The 20,758-nt window shown below is 41.8% G+C and overlaps 2 protein-coding genes across 2 annotated transcripts; one reads left to right on the forward strand and one right to left on the reverse strand.

Moving 5' to 3' along the window:
* Nucleotides 1–7,672: 7,672 nt before the first annotated feature.
* desi1b (desumoylating isopeptidase 1b) lies at nt 7,673–12,462 on the reverse strand. The gene is made up of 6 exons (XM_042083565.1): nt 12,021–12,462; nt 11,732–11,753; nt 11,562–11,631; nt 11,314–11,423; nt 10,620–10,742; nt 7,673–10,125 (listed from the first exon to the last, which is right to left on the reverse strand). Exons 1-6 carry the CDS (start codon nt 12,109–12,111, stop codon nt 10,032–10,034), a joined length of 510 nt encoding a protein of 169 aa, XP_041939499.1. The 5' UTR covers nt 12,112–12,462; the 3' UTR covers nt 7,673–10,031.
* Nucleotides 12,463–12,520: 58 nt separating this feature from the next.
* xrcc6 (X-ray repair complementing defective repair in Chinese hamster cells 6) lies at nt 12,521–20,680 on the forward strand. The gene is made up of 13 exons (XM_042083557.1): nt 12,521–12,674; nt 12,937–13,012; nt 13,118–13,230; nt 13,425–13,566; nt 13,931–14,182; nt 14,666–14,852; nt 15,208–15,394; nt 16,458–16,626; nt 19,021–19,182; nt 19,474–19,603; nt 19,767–19,867; nt 20,021–20,137; nt 20,309–20,680. The coding sequence occupies exons 2-13, from the start codon at nt 12,940–12,942 to the stop codon at nt 20,506–20,508; spliced, it is 1,833 nt and encodes a 610-aa protein (XP_041939491.1). The 5' UTR covers nt 12,521–12,674; nt 12,937–12,939; the 3' UTR covers nt 20,509–20,680.
* Nucleotides 20,681–20,758: the final 78 nt, after the last annotated feature.

Raw genomic sequence — 20,758 nt, forward strand, 5'->3', positions numbered from 1 at the left:
AAGGAGAGTGGAGGTCAGGAACAGAGGCGGCTGTAGCGAAGTCGCATGAGAGTATTAGTGAGGGGAGGGTAGTGGTGATGGTGGTGACAGTGACAATGAAGAAGAGGCCCCCCAAAAGTGATTTAAAAATAGTGATTTATTTAGAGTGGATGATTCAGACCGGTAGCCGTTTGGCAGGAATTGATTTGCAATGGGCCTTGTCAGAGTCCTACTTAATCTTTTTGTTTGGAGGCTTCTGGAAACCTGAGGGGAGGGGGCTTGAGTGGCTTCGAAAAAAGAGATTTGGACGTGAGAAACAGTAGATGGAAGGAAAAGGGAGAACAGGCGCAGACGCACATGCTAGGGTGGAGAGAGGGATTGGGGGATGGCGGAAAGAGGAGAAGAGGAAACAAGGGATTAGAGCACTGGAGGACGTGTGTGATGGTGGCAAAAGCAGAAGGATTGAGCGGGAAAAGACATTTTACAGGCAGGGCTGAATTAAAAACTAATTTATTTTACACAGGCAAAGATTTGTCTACCAAAGATTTGTCTTTGGGAAAGAGCGTGTTTACTAGTGGCAAGCCAAATCCACGTCAGTCCCATTGGTTGCCATGTTCTTGTAAAAACCCTAGAAGTTTTGACCGAAGCCATCCACACTGGAGGAATGAATAGGTTAACACATCTTTGAAGATACTGGAAATGACCTTACATTTGAAGCTGCTGTCGAACATCAAATCCCTGAGCCACTGCATTCCAAAACCATCAAAGAGCAATTTACCAACCTCACAAATAAAATCTTATTTTGAATCCCTTTGTTTCCTCATGCAAGAGCTTGGCATGGTAATTAGAGCTGTACAGGACTGGCAGATGGATTAGTTCATTTTAATGGGGTCTACGCAGCTATTTTTGTGCCTCCCTGTTATTGGTTTCCCCATACAGTACGATAATGTCAATGTAATGCATTCAGCTCTTGCTTCCTTCACTTTCGAGCTCTTTGATTTGCCACTCTGTCCCTCTGCAACAAAATGGACCCTTTGTTGCCCGGGCCATTAGAGTGAAAGATACGCAAAAATTGTTTGGTATCATTCCGTATTCTCCACAACAGATCTTCATTCATTTACACAAATACATGGACAGGCTCCTCTCCATCTCCTTCTGTTTTACCAAAAGATGTTGTCAAGTATGCTGCTGATTTAACATTCAGCCCCCCGGAAAATGACCTGTTTCTTCGCCCTTGCCATCCTTGCTACGGGGTTTCCTTTGCAGGGCTGATGAGTGGTTCACTACGCCTTGTGGGGGTAGAGGAATTTCAAAAGAATTTCAAAGTCCCAGTGGAGGTTGGAAAGACAGTAAAAGTGGAGGCTCTGGAAGCTTGAGAGCACAGTCAGGCTCCCCCAAGCCACTGGGCTGCAGTGGAGGAGGTTGCCCATAGCAGAGGCAAAGCCTCCCACATCTAAGGTTAAAAGACAGGTCACCAGAGGGCAACGCCACATTTTGGCAGCATCTCCGCCCAATCCCATGCTAGTTTTTACCCCAGCATAGATACTATAGTAATCAACATTCAGTGTTTGGTGCACTTCCCTAATTCACTTTAATAGCTAATTGGCGGTGGTGGTGTAGTGGTTAAGGAGCTGGGCTAGATGCAGTAGCCTGAGAGTTGTGGGTTTGATTCCCGGCTTCCATCGTTGTGCCCTTAAGCAAGGCACTTAACCCCAAGTTGCTCCAGGGACAATCTCTTGTAATATAATTGACATATGTATCTCACATTGGACAACAGTGTCTACTAAATGAATGAATGTAATTGATGCATTTTAAGCTGATGAGTTGAAACATAATTTTTTGTTGTTGTTGTGATTGGAGTTGAAGCTCATTGGCTGAGCTATGATGTGACCAACAGGAAACGTACACTCCGAAGAGCCACCTGGGCAAATGAGATGGAGTTGACTTGGTAGACTGGGTGGTCAACGTGGTGGTACTGGTGAAGAGAGCAGCTGGACCCAACCCTGGCCCACATGTGGCCTGCGTCTGGCTCAGTCAAGGCCACAGATCAGTTCCTTTCTGGGGGAGGAAAGCAGGAGAACCACGGTGGAGGCAAACCCCCCCCATAGCAAGCTCAGCAGGCTGGGGAGACTCCTGCAAGCCACAAACCACAAAGTGCCCCCAAAAGGCCAAGTACTCCCCTCAGCTCTCCTGCTCTCTCTCAGCTCACGTGTGTTACCGAGGGCCCGAGGAGCGAGTCTGGGAATGATAATCACTCCTTAATGAGGAGAGATCTTGCCAAACACGCTCGCAGCCCCTGGGTTCAGGCGCACTCGGTGATAAGTGGGATCTTGACTGGCCAGATTAACTGCAGTGGTGAAAGAGCATCATTACAGGCATTATCTCCACTCTCAGTGCTTGGCATGTATTGAGCTTGACTCAGTCTAATACCGCTCATCTCTGGTTCTGATACATGTTAAAATTAACAATATAACACCCAATTATAAGAAAGGCCAGCGCATTCCTAATAGCAAGTGACTCCGGAACTGATCAGCATTCAAGCCAAATCTCGATTTTGCTACTTGGATGTTAATATAGTGATAATGAAACAAAAACATCCGGTGTTTTGAGAAATTTAAGAGCTATATAGATCAAAACTCTGATGCAAACACAAAAGAACATGAAAGGGGGATTTATCTTTATACTGTTAGTGTTGCTATGCTTTTATGTATCTAGCACACCCCTGTTTGACAAGGTGTCTAAAAAGCTAATGAGTGATAATCTTACTAATAAATCAGTGCTTTACTCACAGTCAACCATTAGAGCAAATGTATGCTTGAACTTAATTATAGTAGACAGAGGAATTAGTTCTCTCACACACTCATGCTTCTAATGATCTTCATGATAATATTTTTTGTTTACAAAGCTAAATTCATGTTTTCCCTGTCCTGCTCCTCTGCACACACACCAGTCACTGAGCTACTGTGGGCAGAGATAGAGGCATGTGCCAAACTGTCTTAGTTTCCTTGGTAGTTAACTACCCAGAGAGTGGAAACATTTCATCTCCTAATGTCAAACTCACTCCAGTTTTAATACAGCTGCCTTCCCACCCAATAATCATCCCCATAGTTATCCCCTGTCATCCCCATAGTTAACACGCATGACCCCTCCCATAAATAAAGCTTCCTCCCAACAAAATCCAAAAATACACCGTTAAAGCCAGCAAGCATCATCCCCGTAGTTAACACTCACAGGCCCTCCCATGTCACGCTACATTAAAGGTGTGCACTGGCTATGCTCCTCTCCTCAGTTTTTCCAGGATAAATGCTCTGGACAGCAGTGGCATTTTAGTGCCCTTCGCTTGCAGCTGCTCCTACACAATGCACACTGATATGTTACTAAGTAAAGTGCTGTTGATGATATCACTGCCAAGACAAGCTAAGACATGATAATAACATGCCACTTACATGTGGCTATTCAAAGAGATAGAAAAAAAATATGTGTGTAGAAAAAAATGTCTTGAATTTTAAGTTGAATCTTCATGAACCTTCATGAAATTTAAAGACATACACAATTTGATTCGACAGAGGCAACTGATAACAAGACAGTTCAGATAATACTCTTCCTCTCATCATGCATTCAGCCAGTCAGGGTTCATTTGACAAAACTACCGAAACCATGAGTAGGCTTGATCTGCAGTGTCCTAATTCTCTACTATGCATTCATTAACCATAAACCACACTTGCTGACTAATCAAGACATGGTCATGGAATGCAGATGTTTAATTCTGATTAGATCTACACAAGCATTCTTTAAGTAAAAGTACCAGGTGTACCTCAGACACATAGATTTTTTCATTGATTTATTTCATTTCATTGTGTCTTGGGTGCATTTACAAAAAGCTAAGTTGAGCATTGAGGGGATTGAGGAGGGGGGGGGGGGGTCACAACCACCCCATCCCCTCATATTTTATGCCTATGGGTCGAACAAATATATTTATTTTAATGCCAGATGTAAATGGCCTGAGATGAAATTGTGGATGATGAATTCCAATATGAATTTTCAGCCTCCTGTTGTTGAGTTCAGATGAAAACCTGCATTTTGATTAACGTTTGAGTTTGTGCTTTGGATGCAATGCATGTTTCTCTTGAACACAGGGCACGGTTGCTGAGTCATAAACTTCCCTTGGATGAGGACCAGATGTTGCAGTAAAACCTGATAGCAGTGAGAAAACATCAATCTTTTTCTCCTATATTCTCAACTGCATCTAAATATTTCAATTAAAGTTTATACATTCCAGACTGTCTGTCAAATTTTCTCTATTGTTGCAACTCGTCAAATAACATAACCTACAAGATAAACAAGGAGGTAAAGGTATTTTCAAAGGTATTATCATAACATATTATAAATGTCTCAAAGCAAGTGATGTTTTGATGCTATGATATTTATACTCAGTCCTTCACAAGACACTCTACTAGGTTAAACTCATGACTGCTATCACAAAGTGACCACTAATTCACGTAATTAACTCCAAACTTTCTCAACCCATCTTTGTCAGAGTTTACTGTCCTTCCGTTGTGTTAATTCCTGAGCTGGGGAACACTTGGAGAAGCCGCTGTCTGCGCTGGTTAGGACTACACTCTGTCAGCATAGCCATAGTCAGTCAGTTCTCTCAGTGCCAATAGAGCAAACGGTCAATCAAACACTAAAAGACACCCGCAAGTCATTTTAATAGCCCACTGCACACTAAAGATGAGTTCTTGTGTTCTCATGTCAACGTTCTACTATCAACTGACAACTGCCAATGTATGTGCTCCATCACAAACACCATTAGAAATGCCAAAGCATGGGTCAGATCTTACATTTCAGTTCAGCATCATTAGTGCTGTGCTGTGCTGTGCAGCTCACCCCTTCTCCCAACTGAGTGACCAGGAGTCACTATTTTCCCCCTGGCTGAGCAGTCTCTCCTCCACAATATGCTTTTTTGTGTGGGAATGTGCTCAAATTGCAACCACCCCTCCGCCCAATGCTCATGCACTCTATTAAGAACGGAACAAAAAAAAAATCTACAGATGGCTATCACTAGAGCATTGCATAACCCAAACGTAACCACAGAACATGCTATATTCTAACACACACTTGCGTAATGGGTCAATTGTTGGCAGGGTAGAAAAACTACCCCTTTCCCATCTCAATTAATAGGGACCACTCACCACTTCTCATGCCCAGGGCAAGCCAGTTAGCCTCAGCACTGCTGCTGAAAATTACTCAGATCTGGCTGGTTATCCACCTAGGCAAAATATTTTCAACTGATTGCTTTTTAAGCAAACATATGATGCATTTTTTTGAATTACTGTGTTGTTAAAATACTATTCTCCATCAGTAATACAATTTGAGAAATTAAATTAATTTTAAACTTAGTCACTGCCTGATATACGTCCAACTGTGAAGCACTAGAGTCAGCACAATGTCTGATAAGGCCAATAGGACTCGTGTTTATTATTTTGAGACTTTTCTCCCATTCCTCTTAGTCATGTTTACTTTTCCATTTTGTCATCATAGAAGTTATGTTTTATGGTTCTAGTGTGGTAGAAACTAAACATGTAAATAGAGGACAATGGTATGGCTTCCACATTCTTCAACTCCAGACTTCTTTGCTCTTCTGATTCCCGTAATATTCTTTTTCTAGTTCGTCAGTGCTTACTTTATCTGTGCACTCATTGCCACATATACTCCGTGGTTGTCACCTGTATGTGTGCAAAAGTAACCTGCCTGAGAACGGATACACAGATTGTTGTGCATTGGGGAGGAAAGATAACAATGAAAACTTTGAGTCAGGCCATAAACCTCTACTAGAACTAAACTAGATTTGCCCCCACATTCTCTCCTACACTTGAAATTATAGTCCACGAGCCCATTATCCATATGTGACTGAAGTATGTGAGGCTTACCACGGTGCATGCATGTGTGTGTATTTGTGTGTGCGTACGTATGTATGTATGAGAGGGGTATCTATGTCCTCCTGTTTTGATTTCGTAAATGCGAGTAGTTAATTAGTGGCATGGCCTGCAGATTTATCTCCCAGCGAGGCCTTTTGCGTGTGCGGCTTGTGGTTCTAGCCATATGTGACATGTGGATGGCGCCGTTGAACACAGAGCTGTGACAAGTTGCCTGGCAGATACGTTTGTCCTCTAAATGGCAAGGCAGTTTCTTTGTACACACAAGCGAGTTTAATTTAAACCCACAATAGAGCTAAGGGGGAATCTGAATGTCATTTCAGGATATGTTACGGCAGATCATTACTGGTTCATGTAATGGAAGATGACCAATTAAAGTGGCATTAGCATGTTTAGTGGGAGCGACACATTGGTATGAATGTGGCCAAACAAGCTTAGATGTGTCTGTCCCAGGAGAAAGCGACTAAGTTCTTAGGAGCTATAAATGAAGTGCTCGATTCTGCTGATCTGTTGTGCAAGGCCAATGGGAGAGGAAATAGCATGTGGCGGCGGTGATGCAATTTATCAGCAACCTTTTGAAAGTGTGTGTGTCTGTGTGTATGCATGTGTTTGTGTAGGCTGACAATACTTTGTTATTCTTTTTATATGCAGATGGTGTATGAACTGAGAATGTAGGAGGTAGGTATATATGCTATGTAGTATTATAAAACAGCATTACATCTACTAGAATTAGGATTTAGATTTGGGCCCTAGTTGGGTGGGGAAAACAGCCTATTCCGTCCAGGCAGGATGTCTTCAACTACAGCAATAAATTAAAAATGTTTGTTTTCTTTTCTCTTTGTTCTGACATATTATGCACCCCATTATACTCTTAACTCATTTGTAGAAAGTCTCTTATTTAGTAAGTTAGAAAACCAAAAATATTTTCCACCAGCACATCATACACCAGGTCCCAGGATGACCAGGAATCATGTTGTCCTTGTATTTCACCTTGTATTTCAACCCTTTTTTGGTGCATCACCTTACTGTTTGATAGTCTGTTTCACCACCCCAAAAAATATTTTCTAAAGAAATGGCAACAATTAAAGCAGGATATCTGCCCTTTGTTGTAAAGTGCAGTCCCAATCAAACTGCTTGTACACGAATCATCACTACTTACACTGACTGGCTAATCTAAGTAGATCACCTGCACCACCTGGTGGTCACACTTTGTACTCCATCTGCATGTGGGTGGGGTAGTGACTTGTTGAAGGCCTTCTGTACCCAAAGTCTAGTTTCACTTCCTTGAAAGTAAACGTAAAGGGGAACTAGAGTTTGTCCTGGATTTGTTTTCTAAACCCCTCCCGTCGACACCCACACACAAAGACAGAGGGGGCATTGTGGGGTCTAAAAGTAGAAACTGAATACAATTATCATGCAACAAAGCCGTTGTGTTTCCCGCTGAACAGACTTCAATGATTTTATTATTTAGCTCTTCTCTCTGGGCCTTGTGGTTTATACTAGTAGGAATTGCCGTTTCCTTATGTTTCGTGTTGTCTTTGGATGCAGAATATGTTCAACATCCAAAGACAACACGAAACATAAGGATGTTTTGCACAGGGCAGAGCACTTTGTGAAACAGCCCAGAATCAAACATTTCACCATATTCCCACCATTCTACCACATCCCTATGCACTAACAATTGCTCTATTCTACTCTCACAAAATAATGAGATGACTGGCACACCAAAGTACCTATGAATAACTGGCAGACTTATATACTTTGGCTTGGAGTATTTATTTTCAGTATCAGTAGTGGAGGGATAAAGACATAACCCAACAATAGTAAAACGGTTTGTTTAAAAATGAAAACAGAGGCACTCTTCACTGCAACATCAAAGGAAGAGGTAAGGTATCAAGGTTATCACTGTCTGAGATAGAAATGTAGTCAAATATAATATAGATACTGATAATAGAATTTCATAATAATAATACACTTTTGTATTACAAAGTTTAAACATTCAGAAAGTCAAGTTTAAGTAAAGTCAGGGAGAAAAACATTAATCCTTCCTTAAATAAATTACAATAAATTTTGACTATAACCACGGTCTGAAAATTAAACCGCTGTATGCAGCATATTATGGCATGTTATAGTGGTGCACTCAATGTGACACAGGATGAACAGATCAAATCCTTAAAAATAAATGTAAATATATTAAATTGTCATTTTGAATTTAAAAGTAATTCATCTCATTTGTACATGCAAAGTTTGTAAGTTGCGCTTACATAAAGCAATAATGTTGCCGACCATGATCCAATTTTAAGAAATTGGAGTCAGACTGCATGGCTCTTGTCCACCATAAAGAGTCTCCAAACAATTTCTCTTTTCTAACTTTACTGCCACTCTATAAAACTAATGGTCAATAACCACATCCGTTAAAATTCCCAAATAGAAAGACCCTGTAGAGTGCTTCTCCATATTATCTATAGATAACTCAAATGTAGGAACACACGAAATCCAGGAAATAACCCACAACAACAAATCATGATAATATTGGAAAACATTGGTAAGTGAGTGGACTTGGTCAATATGGCCCAATGACTGAATATGGACAGTCATTGGTATGGACAGTCATTGGTATGGCCATGCAAAGGAGACTAGTTTAATATATATTGAGCGTATATAATAATATAGTCTCTTACAACAAATACATTGCATGACAACCCTTTCAGTGACATTACAGGCGATTTTGTATGGCTCATAGGCTGATGAGACCACATTGTTCACATAGCTGGTTCAGAAACACTACTCTGCCATTCTGGTATCCCTGTTTTGTGGTCCTCAGTGTTTGCTCAGAGCATGGCTTTGTCACAGAAACCACCAAATTCCTGATATTCCTTGGCATTAAATGTATGTTAAAACATATCTCCTAAAATCCTCAAAACTCACGCCCTGACACTTTCCTCTTGATACTTTAACTTTCAACTTCCAGCTATCTTTTCCGTCTTTCAGAGTGGGACATGGGATATTGGTGACAAGAGAACACAGAATACACATAACGATTATTATTATAAATAGTAAGGTACATGAGAACGAGATGAGAAATTAAACGGATATGGCTGGCCGTAGCTGTGGAGAGGAGAGGAAGACTATACAGCTTTGACCCTTCAGACCTGATGGTTCTTTTCCAAAAATACGTTGATCTTTCTCTGAGCCGCTCTGATGCAGCAAGGAGCGGCCGCAGCAGACGCACTCAGACTGAGGTATAGAGGAGGGCTGGTCCTGCATGTCTATGACACTTTAAATCAGTGGTTCTCAAAGTGTGGGGCGGCCACGCTAGTGGGAAATAGAGCCATGACAGGTGGGGCGTGATGAACAGGAGGAAATTTGGGGGGGGGGGGGGGGGGGGGGTTGTGTGTGTGCCTATCTTAAATAATGCCTTTCTTTTTTGACAAGGAAGGTCATAGATTTTTAAAAAATAGCCACACACAAACATGGATATACACAAACAATGGATAGCTTGGTCCATGGTCTTGGCTATGTCTCCACTGGACAGGAAACGCAAGGGTGAGGGATGCTGCTTGTCAATGTCAAGCACAATTTAGTAAAAAACGGTTTAGTTTAACTAATCTGGCAGTACTTTTAGATGATACAACTAAAATCTCTCAAAAGCATTTTTGAGGATTTGGGAAATTTCCCCTGCTTTTTCACAGTAATGTGGTCTGCACGATTGACGTTTTTTAATCTAAACAAACAATGAGAGTTGTGAGTGGAGACAGAAAGTTGCACTTTGGCCCCATCCTGAAGCAGTGCCTACAGGTCAGCTTCAGTATCTCCTTATGTGAATGTGAATAAAGTTACAATAACAGGATAGCACTATACAGTATGGTTACAGTACTGTTTGGCTTAAGCCTGCTAGTCCAATAGTAGCAAATATGACTTCTACTCTACCCAGTAAGTTAATACAATCAGTTTAATTTATTTTAAAACAGTGGTAAAGTAAAAAAAAAAAAAAGACTCCAGGGTGTAGGACAGGATTTGGTCAGGCTGCTGGTGGCTAGAGCGACATCACTAGAGTGGACACTGTTGATGGATCAGAGCTGTGGATACTCTCCTTGTACCCTGCGTACCTGTCCTCTATCTCTGTCCGTAATGCCCGTTGATGGGGTTGCTCCCAGGTGGAGCGATGGCTACTGAGTCCAGGAGGGGGCGCAGTGCTTGACCAAAGGGCCTACAGGGTTAAGGAGGGAAGAGATTACCCACAAAGCCGCCACTCTGTGTTTACAGAATATACTATATATGTATACAAATATTAGAATTCTCTGATGTTTTTAAAGGTCTGATGATTTTTAGGTGTATTCATGAAACCACTTGTAGTGTATTACTTGTGGTGGAAAGAATATGTAGTCCTACTGTTGTTGGTATTGGCTGTAAAACACTTTACGCATCTATGCTTAACAAGTGCTACTTAAATTATCCACAATATGTGTTACATATTCATTGAAGGTTTTGTTCTTTTCTACATCTCCTGTATGCAAACTAAAATGAATGAAAACTGGGGGTGAGCTCACTCTATTGGCGCAATCATTTCCATCAGATTATTAGTAATGACATGTGATCCTATAAATCAAAATCCTCTTTAATCGGCTGTGTTCCTGTCACACACCAACACAAATTGCACAATGCTGTAAGCGGTGGCTACAAGCACTCCGCGAGATGACTCACGTGGAGAGAACCTCAGACGGCAGGTCCGTGATGTAGGACGGGATCTTGCGGCCGGTAAGAAACTGGGCCACTTCATTACTGAAGGTGTTGCAGTTGTGCTCAAACAGTTTGTAATTCTCTGCGCTGTGATGAGAGAGAGACAAGCAGGAGGACTCACTAGGATGCTGACGTGTGCTCTATAGCAATATTATTTGCATGAATCAAAATACACTTTATTATGCTGTTTTGAACACACAGTGTATGACTGAACGCTAGTTAAAAAAAAAAACTCTTCAACAAAAATGTTCAATCAATGTTCAATGACAAAAAAATAAGTTTAGGAAAGACTGAAGATAACTACATGACACGTAAAAGTACTTGTGAAAGGCAACTTTAAAATTGTGCACTTTCCACACACTTTCAAATGCTGAAGTGTGTCTTTCATTGTGGAATGTGTGTAGAACAAAAAATGAAATTGTTATAAAACAGCAATGTTATGGAAAGACCTCCAGGGGGGCATCGCCAGCCTCTAGAATGGAGGCCTGTCACTAGGTCTAACTCTGAGTTGCAGAATGCATTATGTTGAAAGACACAATGTGTATTTTGCTTGTTTTTATGTTAACCAACAGAGACTGGCAAAAACACCCACAGAGCTGCAGAAATTCAGTTCAGTATTATCACAAACAATAATTGTTGTAGTTATTGGCAGACTCACCTATAAGTAGACTCCCCTAGACTTGTAAGGTAGTTCATTAAGATATCCTCAGTCACCTCTGTCTCTCCTAAATCCACAATAGAATCAGGCTGACCCAGAAATGTACCACCCTACAAAGCACCGGGAAACAAACAAGAAAAGGCATTTCCACATTCCACTTCAGACTCCTCAAGCCATCACATATAGGTTACATATTTGAAGGAAATGGGCAACTCTGTGGTTTACTTTGACAAATGAATGTCCCTTACTGGTGGACAACTGGCGATGCCTTGTCCCCCATAGAAAAACTCCTCTCCATGGATCACAATTGCTGTGTGCCTGAGAAGGAAAACACATTGATTCACCCTCTTAATCCTTCTTAATGTCACAATTGTGAAGTGCCAAATCTGTCTTTTTCATATACACAGGGTTTACTTACCATATTCCGTCCAGTTGTTTTCCTGTACATAGATAAAGGAGTTGTTAATACTTGCCACTAATCATCAAAACACAAAATGACTAAGCAGAAAATGTGTCTTTAACTTTCTGATAGGCTATGTGACAATGCTAGTCAGCTATCTTCAAAAGTGGGATTAGCGAAGACAAGAAAGTAATTTGTTGATTTATTATAGCCTAACTTGCAAAAGCAAATCCCATTTAAAAAAAAATAGATTTAACAAAAACAAATACTTCTATGCCCAAAACTTACCCCCCACCACTTAACTTACCCAACATCGCTGGACTGAGTTGACGAGCCATGCCTTTAGACAGGTCATAGATGTGCAGTTTAACACTGAAGTTTGTGTTTTCCTGGTCCATCTTACTGTATGTCAACTTACAAACGTTGTCCAACGATACCAATGAGAGGGAAACTAGAGACCTAACTAGCTTGCTTGCTTACTAGCTAACGTAGCAGCAGTAGCAATACAATTAACTTTTGCTACCTAACGTAGAAGCTTACAAACATGTGTACGTGTGATACGATTGGGTTTAAGAAAATAAGACAATAGAGACGTAATAACCTCAATACGACTCTAATCTATCTATTTATCCAAGTACACAAGGAAGTATTTTAAAACGATACAATGTATCCAATATGTAGTTAAGTTATCATCTGATGTAGGTGTAGCCAGTGCTGTGTCACAGTGACTCAAACGCCCGGGTGTTTACAAAATTGCTTGCACGGGCCTTGGTTTCCAAACAGGAAGTTATAGAAGCGCCTCTAGGCGGCGACGCTTTTCTCTTTGAGGTCTGACACACCAACGAAGAAGTCTTCGCGCTCATTAACTGGAGGAAGAAGCTCTACTACTAGTCTTGTTGTGTTTACCAGTGAAACAATTGTTTAACTATCGTAGATTGTTTAATGCTATCCTAGGCTTGAGGTATGTGCCATACATCGTCAAGTTATCAGAATTACCATAATGTGAATTCCATGCCTACATTTCTCTGCACCTTCTTGCCAAGTTTGTGCTGGCCTTGTGCAAATCAAAAGTTAGTCCTATCATTGGCTAGCACAAGTAGTGGTGTCGCGACATTAACTACAACAGAAAGTGTTATTGCATCCCTTATCTCTCGTTTGCCATGAAACGAATGGCTACATTCATGAATTATGTTTTTCTTCTGTCAACTGCTCTGCACATGTAGCCAATGGCTGAATGGAACGCGTATTATCGCAATGAGGATGAGGAGGTGGAACAAGAGGAAGGCGATGAGGGCGCAGGTAGTTTAGGCTGTTCATATGGAAGTCGTTATTATAACAATAAAGTGTAATCGTGATGGTTTCAAGGCAAGTATATTAGTAACATTATTGATTTTCTTTTTCCAGTCGATTATAAAAACACTGGGCGTGACAGCCTTGTCTTCCTGGTGGACGCGTCCAAAGAGATGTTTATAAAGGGAGAGGATGGGGAACCCTCCAACTTTGACATGACAATGGAGGTATATGACACGAGTGGAAGTGTGGTTGGTAAACCCCACAGCTGTCATTCGGCCATAGGCCTCTGTTCTCTTTTTCTTGCTCCATTGTTCTCAATAATATGATATTTCTTACTTTGTGATTTGCTGTGTAAAAGCATGTTTGTTTAGTTGTCATAGGCTACTTTGTTGTGAACCATCTGTTTTTTTTTTTTAAGTGTGTGCGAAGTGTCTACATGAGTAAGATCATCAGCAGCGATCGAGACCTGGTAGCACTGGTGTTCTATGGCACAGAGAAGTGCAAGAACCCCAGAGACTCCTTTAAGCATGTTTACATCTACCATGACCTGGACTCACCAGGTAAGGAACCCTCCATCCTGCCCTGGGAGGTCCCCTGCACTGCACATGTTCTGTGTGTCTCTGCTCCTAACTCACCTGGTTAAAGACACTGGAATTGTAATGGTCTTGATTAGCTATCATTTTAAGTTACTAACTGAACAAGCAGAGAAAGGTGGAGGACTGGCAGGTCAGAGGTACCATGAGCAGGATTGCCAATCACTGCCCTCAGACTAAAATTATAGCACCTCTTAAACATCCCAGATGTTTATGATACCAATCGCTTGCCTACTCCTCCTATCAGCGACTCTATTTTTTGTTTAGCTTCATTTCTGTAATATCTTAATGTCTATATGTCTCTCATGCATATTATTTCATGCTTTCTCAGGGGCCCGTAGGGTTCATGACATCGACAACCTGCGAGGGGAGAAGGGTGCCCAGCTGGCAGCTGAGGTGATGGGCAGTGGGGAGACGTCCCTGGGCGATGCGCTCTGGTGTTGCTCAAACCTGTACAGTGACATCAAGCTGCGCCTCTCCCACAAGCGCCTGATGATCTTCACCTGCCGAGACTCCCCTCACAGCGATGACAGTAACCGAGACAGGACTGCGCGCACAAAGGCCTCTGACCTCAGAGAAACTGGTGGGCTCACACTTCTCTCGCAAAGCATTGCTGAAGCTCAGCTCTAGCAGAAAAGATGTAATTTGACAGATGCACAATCATTCATTTTAGAATGTTTTCGAGGTTTGATTACAACCTGTTCAGGAACCTTGGGATGTTTGAATGTTTGTTATTTATTTATTTTATTTTATTTCTTTTTCTTTTTATCTGTCTATTTTGCTGACAGCTTTTATCCATAGCAACTTACAGAGACCAATTGCAGGTTCAGTTCCCCTGGAGCAACTCAGGGTTAAGTGTTTTGGGCACAATGGTGACAACCAGGAATTGAGCCCACAACTTTTTAGCTACTGCACTCACTAGCCCAGTTCCTCAGCCACCACACCACCGCTACCATATTTACCTGTTAAACCTACTTAAATCCCTCTATAGGCATAGAATCTAGATGCTGCCTCGATCAAGGGTCTCTTTATATTTTAGTTAATGATCATGTGTTGTTTCTCATAGGTGTAATCATAGACCTGATGCACTTGAAAAAGCCAGGTGGATTTGATGTTGGCCAGTTCTTCTGCGACATTGTGAGCCCTCCTGAGGATGAGAGTGAGCTGGGCCTGCATTTGGAGCCGAGCGGGAAGCTGGAGGACCTTCAGAAAAGAGTCCGAGCCAAAGACATGAAGAAGAGAGCCCAGAGCAGGCAAGTCAGACATGTCTTCAAGGCAACTGTGTATTGCTCAGTAGCTAACATTTTTCCCATAGATATTTCATTATCTCAGTAAAGCCTAAAATGTAAAAAAAAAATGTGTTTTTGTTGGCCATTGAAACACTGTATTCAGTCTTGGCTTTGACTTTGACTTCATGATGACTTTATAATGACAAACTTTGTACAGAGAGATAAAAATAGCCGAGAACAAGTCTAAGTTTGAAATTAATCACATATGTTCAATAATGGTTTGCATATGTTAAAACACTCATGAAAGTATAGCTGGATACTGCAGAATTTGCTATATTTCTGAAGCTTACAAACCATTTGTTGCTCAATTTTTATCTAGGCTTACATTCTCTTTGGGAGATGGTATGAAGGTGGCCGTGGGTGTATATGTGTTGGCAAGGACTGCCACCAAGCCCCCATCTGTCCTGCTGTACAGAGACACAAATGAAGCTGTGCGGACAAAGACCCGTCTTTTCCACACAAACACCGGGAGTCTTCTGTTGCCTAGCGACACTAAGAGGGCCCAGGTAACTTTGGTTTGTCTCTACTAACAAGCCATGTGTCCTTTTTGGGTGTTGTTACATGAGTACTTGTAATGGCATGACTTAAAGGTGCTCTGAGCGATGTTGGGTAATGTCACTTCTGTTGATGTTCAAACAAAACAGCTCACTCCTCCCTCCCCCTACCTCCAGTTCAACTGAAACTCTCCTGAACGTGCATCTTTCAGTCAGTGAATGGCTGGAAAAGTTTGTTATGTTTCATGGTCCAGGCTAGCCTAGAAATCTAGACGCACCCTAGCGGCGGCAAATTAATTTGCTCAGCCTGTACGTCTAGTATCAAACCATAGGGATTTCTATTGACTGACGCCGTGGACCTCATCCAATCACAGCGCTCTATTTTGTTAGAGAGTCTTACAGTCCTGCGACGGTGAACAACAAGGAAGGTGGCTATGGCGAACGAAGAGCGGTTGTTTGAATCGGCGTTGGCGTCAACTTTGGAGAAGTTGGACTTGTGCTTTTCTTTGAAAGTTGAGCAACACAATGTACTTAAGTCATTCCTTTCGAAGAAGGATGTATTTGCCGTATTGCCGACCGGATACGGATATGGTCGTAGCGCTGGCCTATTGCATGCCTAGGCAGTTTGAAAGACAATTCTCTGCCCGCCCCTTGGATTAAGCGAGGTGAATAGTTCGATGCCAGACTATACATTTCAATGATATAGGATGGCCCGCCAGGCTAGGTCCAGGCTGCACTAGGCTGTTTTTGTTTGCCGGTTTTTGGACCCTGGGCTGTCTACAGAGAATGTGTTTTTTTTTTTTTTACAGTGTATTCAGGGGACAGGCAGCTAGCGGATTGTGAGGAGATGTTTGCTGTATATGACAACAAATGTTCTAGCTTTGAAACTGCATAACATCGCTTAGAGCACCTTTAAATCATTACCATATAAAATGATGAAACATTCCATTGGTGTAGACATGAATTGTATTATACTGTATGCTGTAAGATTGCACTTTATATTGTGATTGTTTGTTTGTCTCTTATGGCACCATGACGATGATATTGTTCATAGAGTCTTTAATCTTCTCATCAGGTCTATGGACAAAAGCAGATAGTGATGGAGAAGGATGAAGTGGATGAGATGAAGAAGTTTGATGATCCAGGTCTGGTTCTCATCGGGTTCAAGCCCATGAGCAAGTTGAAGGTGCACCACCACATCAGGCCTGCCGTGTTCATCTACCCCGAGGAGGAGCAGGTCTCAGGTCAGCCAGTTAAGCACACGTGATCTATGAGATGACGTGGAAAGAAATCAGTGGAATAGATATGGTGGTAAATATAAATATAAAATATGGTTCACACAGAAGTATAAATAGTTTGAACTGGGTTCAGATCTGTGAGTTAGAGAAGCATTTTTTCCTGTGATTGTGATGTGAATCTGGTAATTGTAAGTTTACTACCGTGCTATAATAAAATATATTCTCTCCATAGTAGATATAAAGCGAACACATACAAGCAAAAAAGTAAAAGTTACATTTGAAACAGAACAGCCCCGAAATGCGGGCTATGGCAACCCAAAAGTGCAGAGGGTAATCCAGATGTGGATAGCTGGTAGTGGTGGGGGAATAAAATTGATTCTGTTCAGTATCACAGAATGTTGTGCACGCAAGTGTATCGATACAGTAGCACAAAGTGACGCAATATTTAATTATATAATTGAATTAGTTAGTTAGTTAGTTTATTTGTCCTTACATAGGAAATTTGTTTTCACATACAATACAAGCCTCACAGACATGAAATACATAGATACACACAGTTACGGTTCTTCACCCACCACCCTGTTACCACATACCCCACCCACATAGATGTTAACAGCACATATACAGCACATATATCACAACAGCACATATACAGTACATATACATCACATTACACCGATACAAACAGGAAAACCATCACCAGTTGGCATTACAGAGGAATGAGGGCGGCACAGTGATCCATCACCGCTGTGTGTTGTTCAGTGCTGCTATTGCAGAGGGCACAAAGCTTTTCCCAAAGCGTACTCGCTTCCACCCCATAGCCCTGTATCTGCGTCTTGATGGAAGCAGAATGAAGAAGGGATTGAGGGGGTGGGTGGGGTCATGAGCGATGGTCTGTGCTCTGTTCTTGGTGAATTTACTGTTGAGATCTGATAGATTAGGGGTGGGGAGGCCTATTGCTTTGGCTGCGGTATGAGTGATGCGTGTGAGTCTGTTTCTGTTGGCAGCAGTTAGCATGTTGAAAAAGCAGGGAAGGCAGTAGAGGAGGATGGGCTGGACTATGCTTTTGTACAGAAGGAGCAGGTGACAGGGGGCAACAGAAAGTGATCTGAGCTTACGGATGGCATAGAGTCTCTGTTGACTGCGTTTTTGTATGTCAGTGGTGTGTTGCTCAAAGCTGAGTTTATTGTCCAGGGTGAGTCCAAGGTATTTGAAACAGTCCACTATTTCTACGGTGTCGTTGTTGATGCAGGTGGGGTTGTGGATTGTGTCAGATGGTGTTCTGGTGTTGGTGATTACAAGTTCCTTGGTTTTACTGATGTTAAGCTGAAGGTAGTTGTCAGTGCACCATTGTGTGAGGTGGGAAATGGAGTCTTGGTATGCAGATATGGAGTTATTGTCGTTGAGGAGTGCAAGTACAGCAGTGTCATCAGAGTATTTGAAGTATGTGGTGATGGGTGTGGGACTGACACAGTCAGTGGTGTAGAGGGTGAAGAGGAAGGGAGGAATTATGTATTTTAGTTTTATTTGAGTCGGGTTTACCAGGAGTTTAACTCTTATAACATTAAAGTGGCTTATTACGCACACAAGGTGATGCTTGTTGTGGCGCTTTGAAGTTGTGCATTCAACAGCAATTTCAAATGAAATTGGCTTCACAATCACAACCTGTTATACACAACGCTCCGTCTTCTTTCACATCAAAAGTGTAGGTGTATTTCAGTTTTCAACAAAAAGCGAATAGTAAGGACCTTGACATGAACCATGCCATGACAAAGTTTTTGCATTACCCTCCTACTCTTCGCACTTCAGTTAAAGTGTAGAAGATAATGTTGTTGAACTCATTTGAAGTGAGTTGAACAGTCTTATTTTCCTTATTTTTTGTAATGCCTTTGAATAATAAGTGAGGCATCAATCGCAATATATCGCAGAATCGAATCCAATACTTGTTGTATCGCAATATGTGAAGAATCACAATAATATTGTATCATGGCCCAATCGAATTGTCACATTTTTGCCAATTCCCACCCCTAATGGCTGGTCGACAAAAATCACACCAATGCAGTATACTTGGTTGATGTGTTGATTACCATAGTTGATTACCATAGTTGATTATTGTAGTTGTTGCTTTTAACAGGCAGGCTACACCATACACGTAACTGAAGCGCTCCGTTTGCAGAGCATATGCACTATAAACCATGGAACTGGCCACATCAGACTTGATGGCGGTGCATCGTAAAACAAAATCAGACCAGTCTTCTAGTCAACTATTTTACGCTCTGCAAACAGAAGGCTTCAATTGGGCACCTGGTGTAGCCCGGCTGTAAGTGTAAAGAATGATGGAAACATTTTGTATAGTGTTTGTAATAACTCTGATTTCTTCTCTTCCTCTTTTCTCTCCAGGTAGTTCCTGTGTGTTTGCAGCTCTGCTGCGTCGCTGCAGCGAGAGGAACCTGTTTGCCGTGTGCCGGTACATCGCCAGACGGAACACCCCACCCCGCTTTGTGGCCCTGGTGCCCCAGAGAGAGGAGCTAGACCAGGGTCAGGCCCAGATCACTCCCCCAGGTAACATGCCACCTCTCTGGGATGTATAAGAGCAGTTAGAATGACTGTTTGAATCCAAGTCTTTTTGCCTCTGATTAGTTGCCTACAAGAGAATAGCTTGCACTGTTTCACTTGAGACAAAACTTATCACCATGTTATGACTCAGACATACTAGTTATACTGCCATTACAAATTGACACACGTTTTTCGAAGAGTATATATCACTATCAGTAGTATGTACAGTATGTCCCGTGTGAACATTATGAAATGCCTTTAACTCTGTCGTTAACCCATTCCATTGCCTCCCTCCAGGTTTCCATGCCATCTTCCTGCCTTATGCAGATGATATACGCACCCTGGATGTACCTGACTGTCCCACAGCAACAAGCGATCAGACAGACAAAATGAAAGAGATTGTGCACAAACTTCGCTTCAAGTACAGGTAGACCAACTACCATACCATCTAGCTACTTTGTTACAAGTTCACCTGATCTATGGACTACCATAGCTGTTTCCTAATTCCCAAAGAGGTTAAGTGTTGTTGAGAACATCAGTAGGCATACTGATGTATGATAAATAATACCCTTTTCCATTTCTCATTCAAGATGTGAGGCATTTGAAAATCCAATGCTGCAAAAGCACTTTAGAAACTTGGAGGCTTTGGCCCTGGATCTCATGCAGCCAGAAGATATTGAGGACTTCACCAGTAAGGCGTATTCATAATTATTTCAATATACTCAAATAAATCAATCCCACATGTACTGGACCCATGATGGCAAGCTCTGACCACAGCAGTTCATCTTTGGATTTTAAATGCACTTGCTCTTGCTTTCTTTGTGCCATTTGTCATTCTCTCCAGTGCCAAAAGTCGAAATGATGGATGAGCGCCTTGGACCGCTTGTTCAAGAATTTAAGGACCTTGTTTACCCTGCCGACTACAACCCAGAAGGAAAACCCGCCGCCAAGCGAAAAACTGGTGAGAATGACCATCAAAACTCCATGAAGTATCCATGAAGACACAGAGAACTTTTACCTTACTTTCCAAAAAATAATTATTTTCTTTATCCTACAATGACGGTGAAAAATGGTTTAAGAACAATTTCTATGATTCAGGTTGAGATTTATATTGGGGTCACCCTATTTACAGCTGACGCAGGAGGAGGGGCAGAGAAGAAACCCAAAGTGGAGGTGTCACAGGAGGAACTACGTGCCCATGCAGAAAAGGGTACCCTGGGAAAACTTACAGTTCCTGTGCTGAAGGAGGCCTGCAAGGTCTTTGGGGTTCGGACCACAGGAACAAAGAAACAGGAACTAATTGACGCCCTTACGGTCTGCATAACCAAATAAAGCTCTTTAAATTATCAGTTGGGTATGGTACTAGGATCACAGGTGAAGACTATGTTAAGTCCAATTAAATAAAATTTTACACGTTTTTTTTTTTTTGTTTAAACATGCTTAAAGCTATAGCGTTAATGTTTGTCATCGCAATACCTGCTGATAATAAAATGACCAACAGCCATATGTGTGATTGTTTTATTTAACCAGCCATTGTCACACTGTAGCCCATCTCGTATTTCCCGCCCTTCTAGTTGGATGG

The sequence above is a fragment of the Alosa sapidissima genome, chromosome 24, assembly GCF_018492685.1.
Source record: "Alosa sapidissima isolate fAloSap1 chromosome 24, fAloSap1.pri, whole genome shotgun sequence".
Taxonomy (NCBI): domain Eukaryota; kingdom Metazoa; phylum Chordata; class Actinopteri; order Clupeiformes; family Clupeidae; genus Alosa; species Alosa sapidissima.

Excerpts from the sequence above, each read along its gene's own strand:
- desi1b (XM_042083565.1), bottom strand. The coding sequence starts at position 12,111 with ATGGACCAGGAAAACACAAACTTCAGTGTTAAACTGCACATCTATGAC. Across the intron at positions 11,632-11,731 it reads AAACAACTGGACGGAATATG|GCACACAGCAATTGTGATCC; the intron begins GTAAGTAAACCC and ends TTTCCTTCTCAG. Across the intron at positions 10,743-11,313 it reads CTAGGGGAGTCTACTTATAG|CGCAGAGAATTACAAACTGT; the intron begins GTGAGTCTGCCA and ends CTCTCATCACAG.
- xrcc6 (XM_042083557.1), top strand. The coding sequence starts at position 12,940 with ATGGCTGAATGGAACGCGTATTATCGCAATGAGGATGAGGAGGTGGAA. Across the intron at positions 15,395-16,457 it reads GCGACACTAAGAGGGCCCAG|GTCTATGGACAAAAGCAGAT; the intron begins GTAACTTTGGTT and ends TCTTCTCATCAG. Across the intron at positions 16,627-19,020 it reads CGAGGAGGAGCAGGTCTCAG|GTAGTTCCTGTGTGTTTGCA; the intron begins GTCAGCCAGTTA and ends TTTTCTCTCCAG.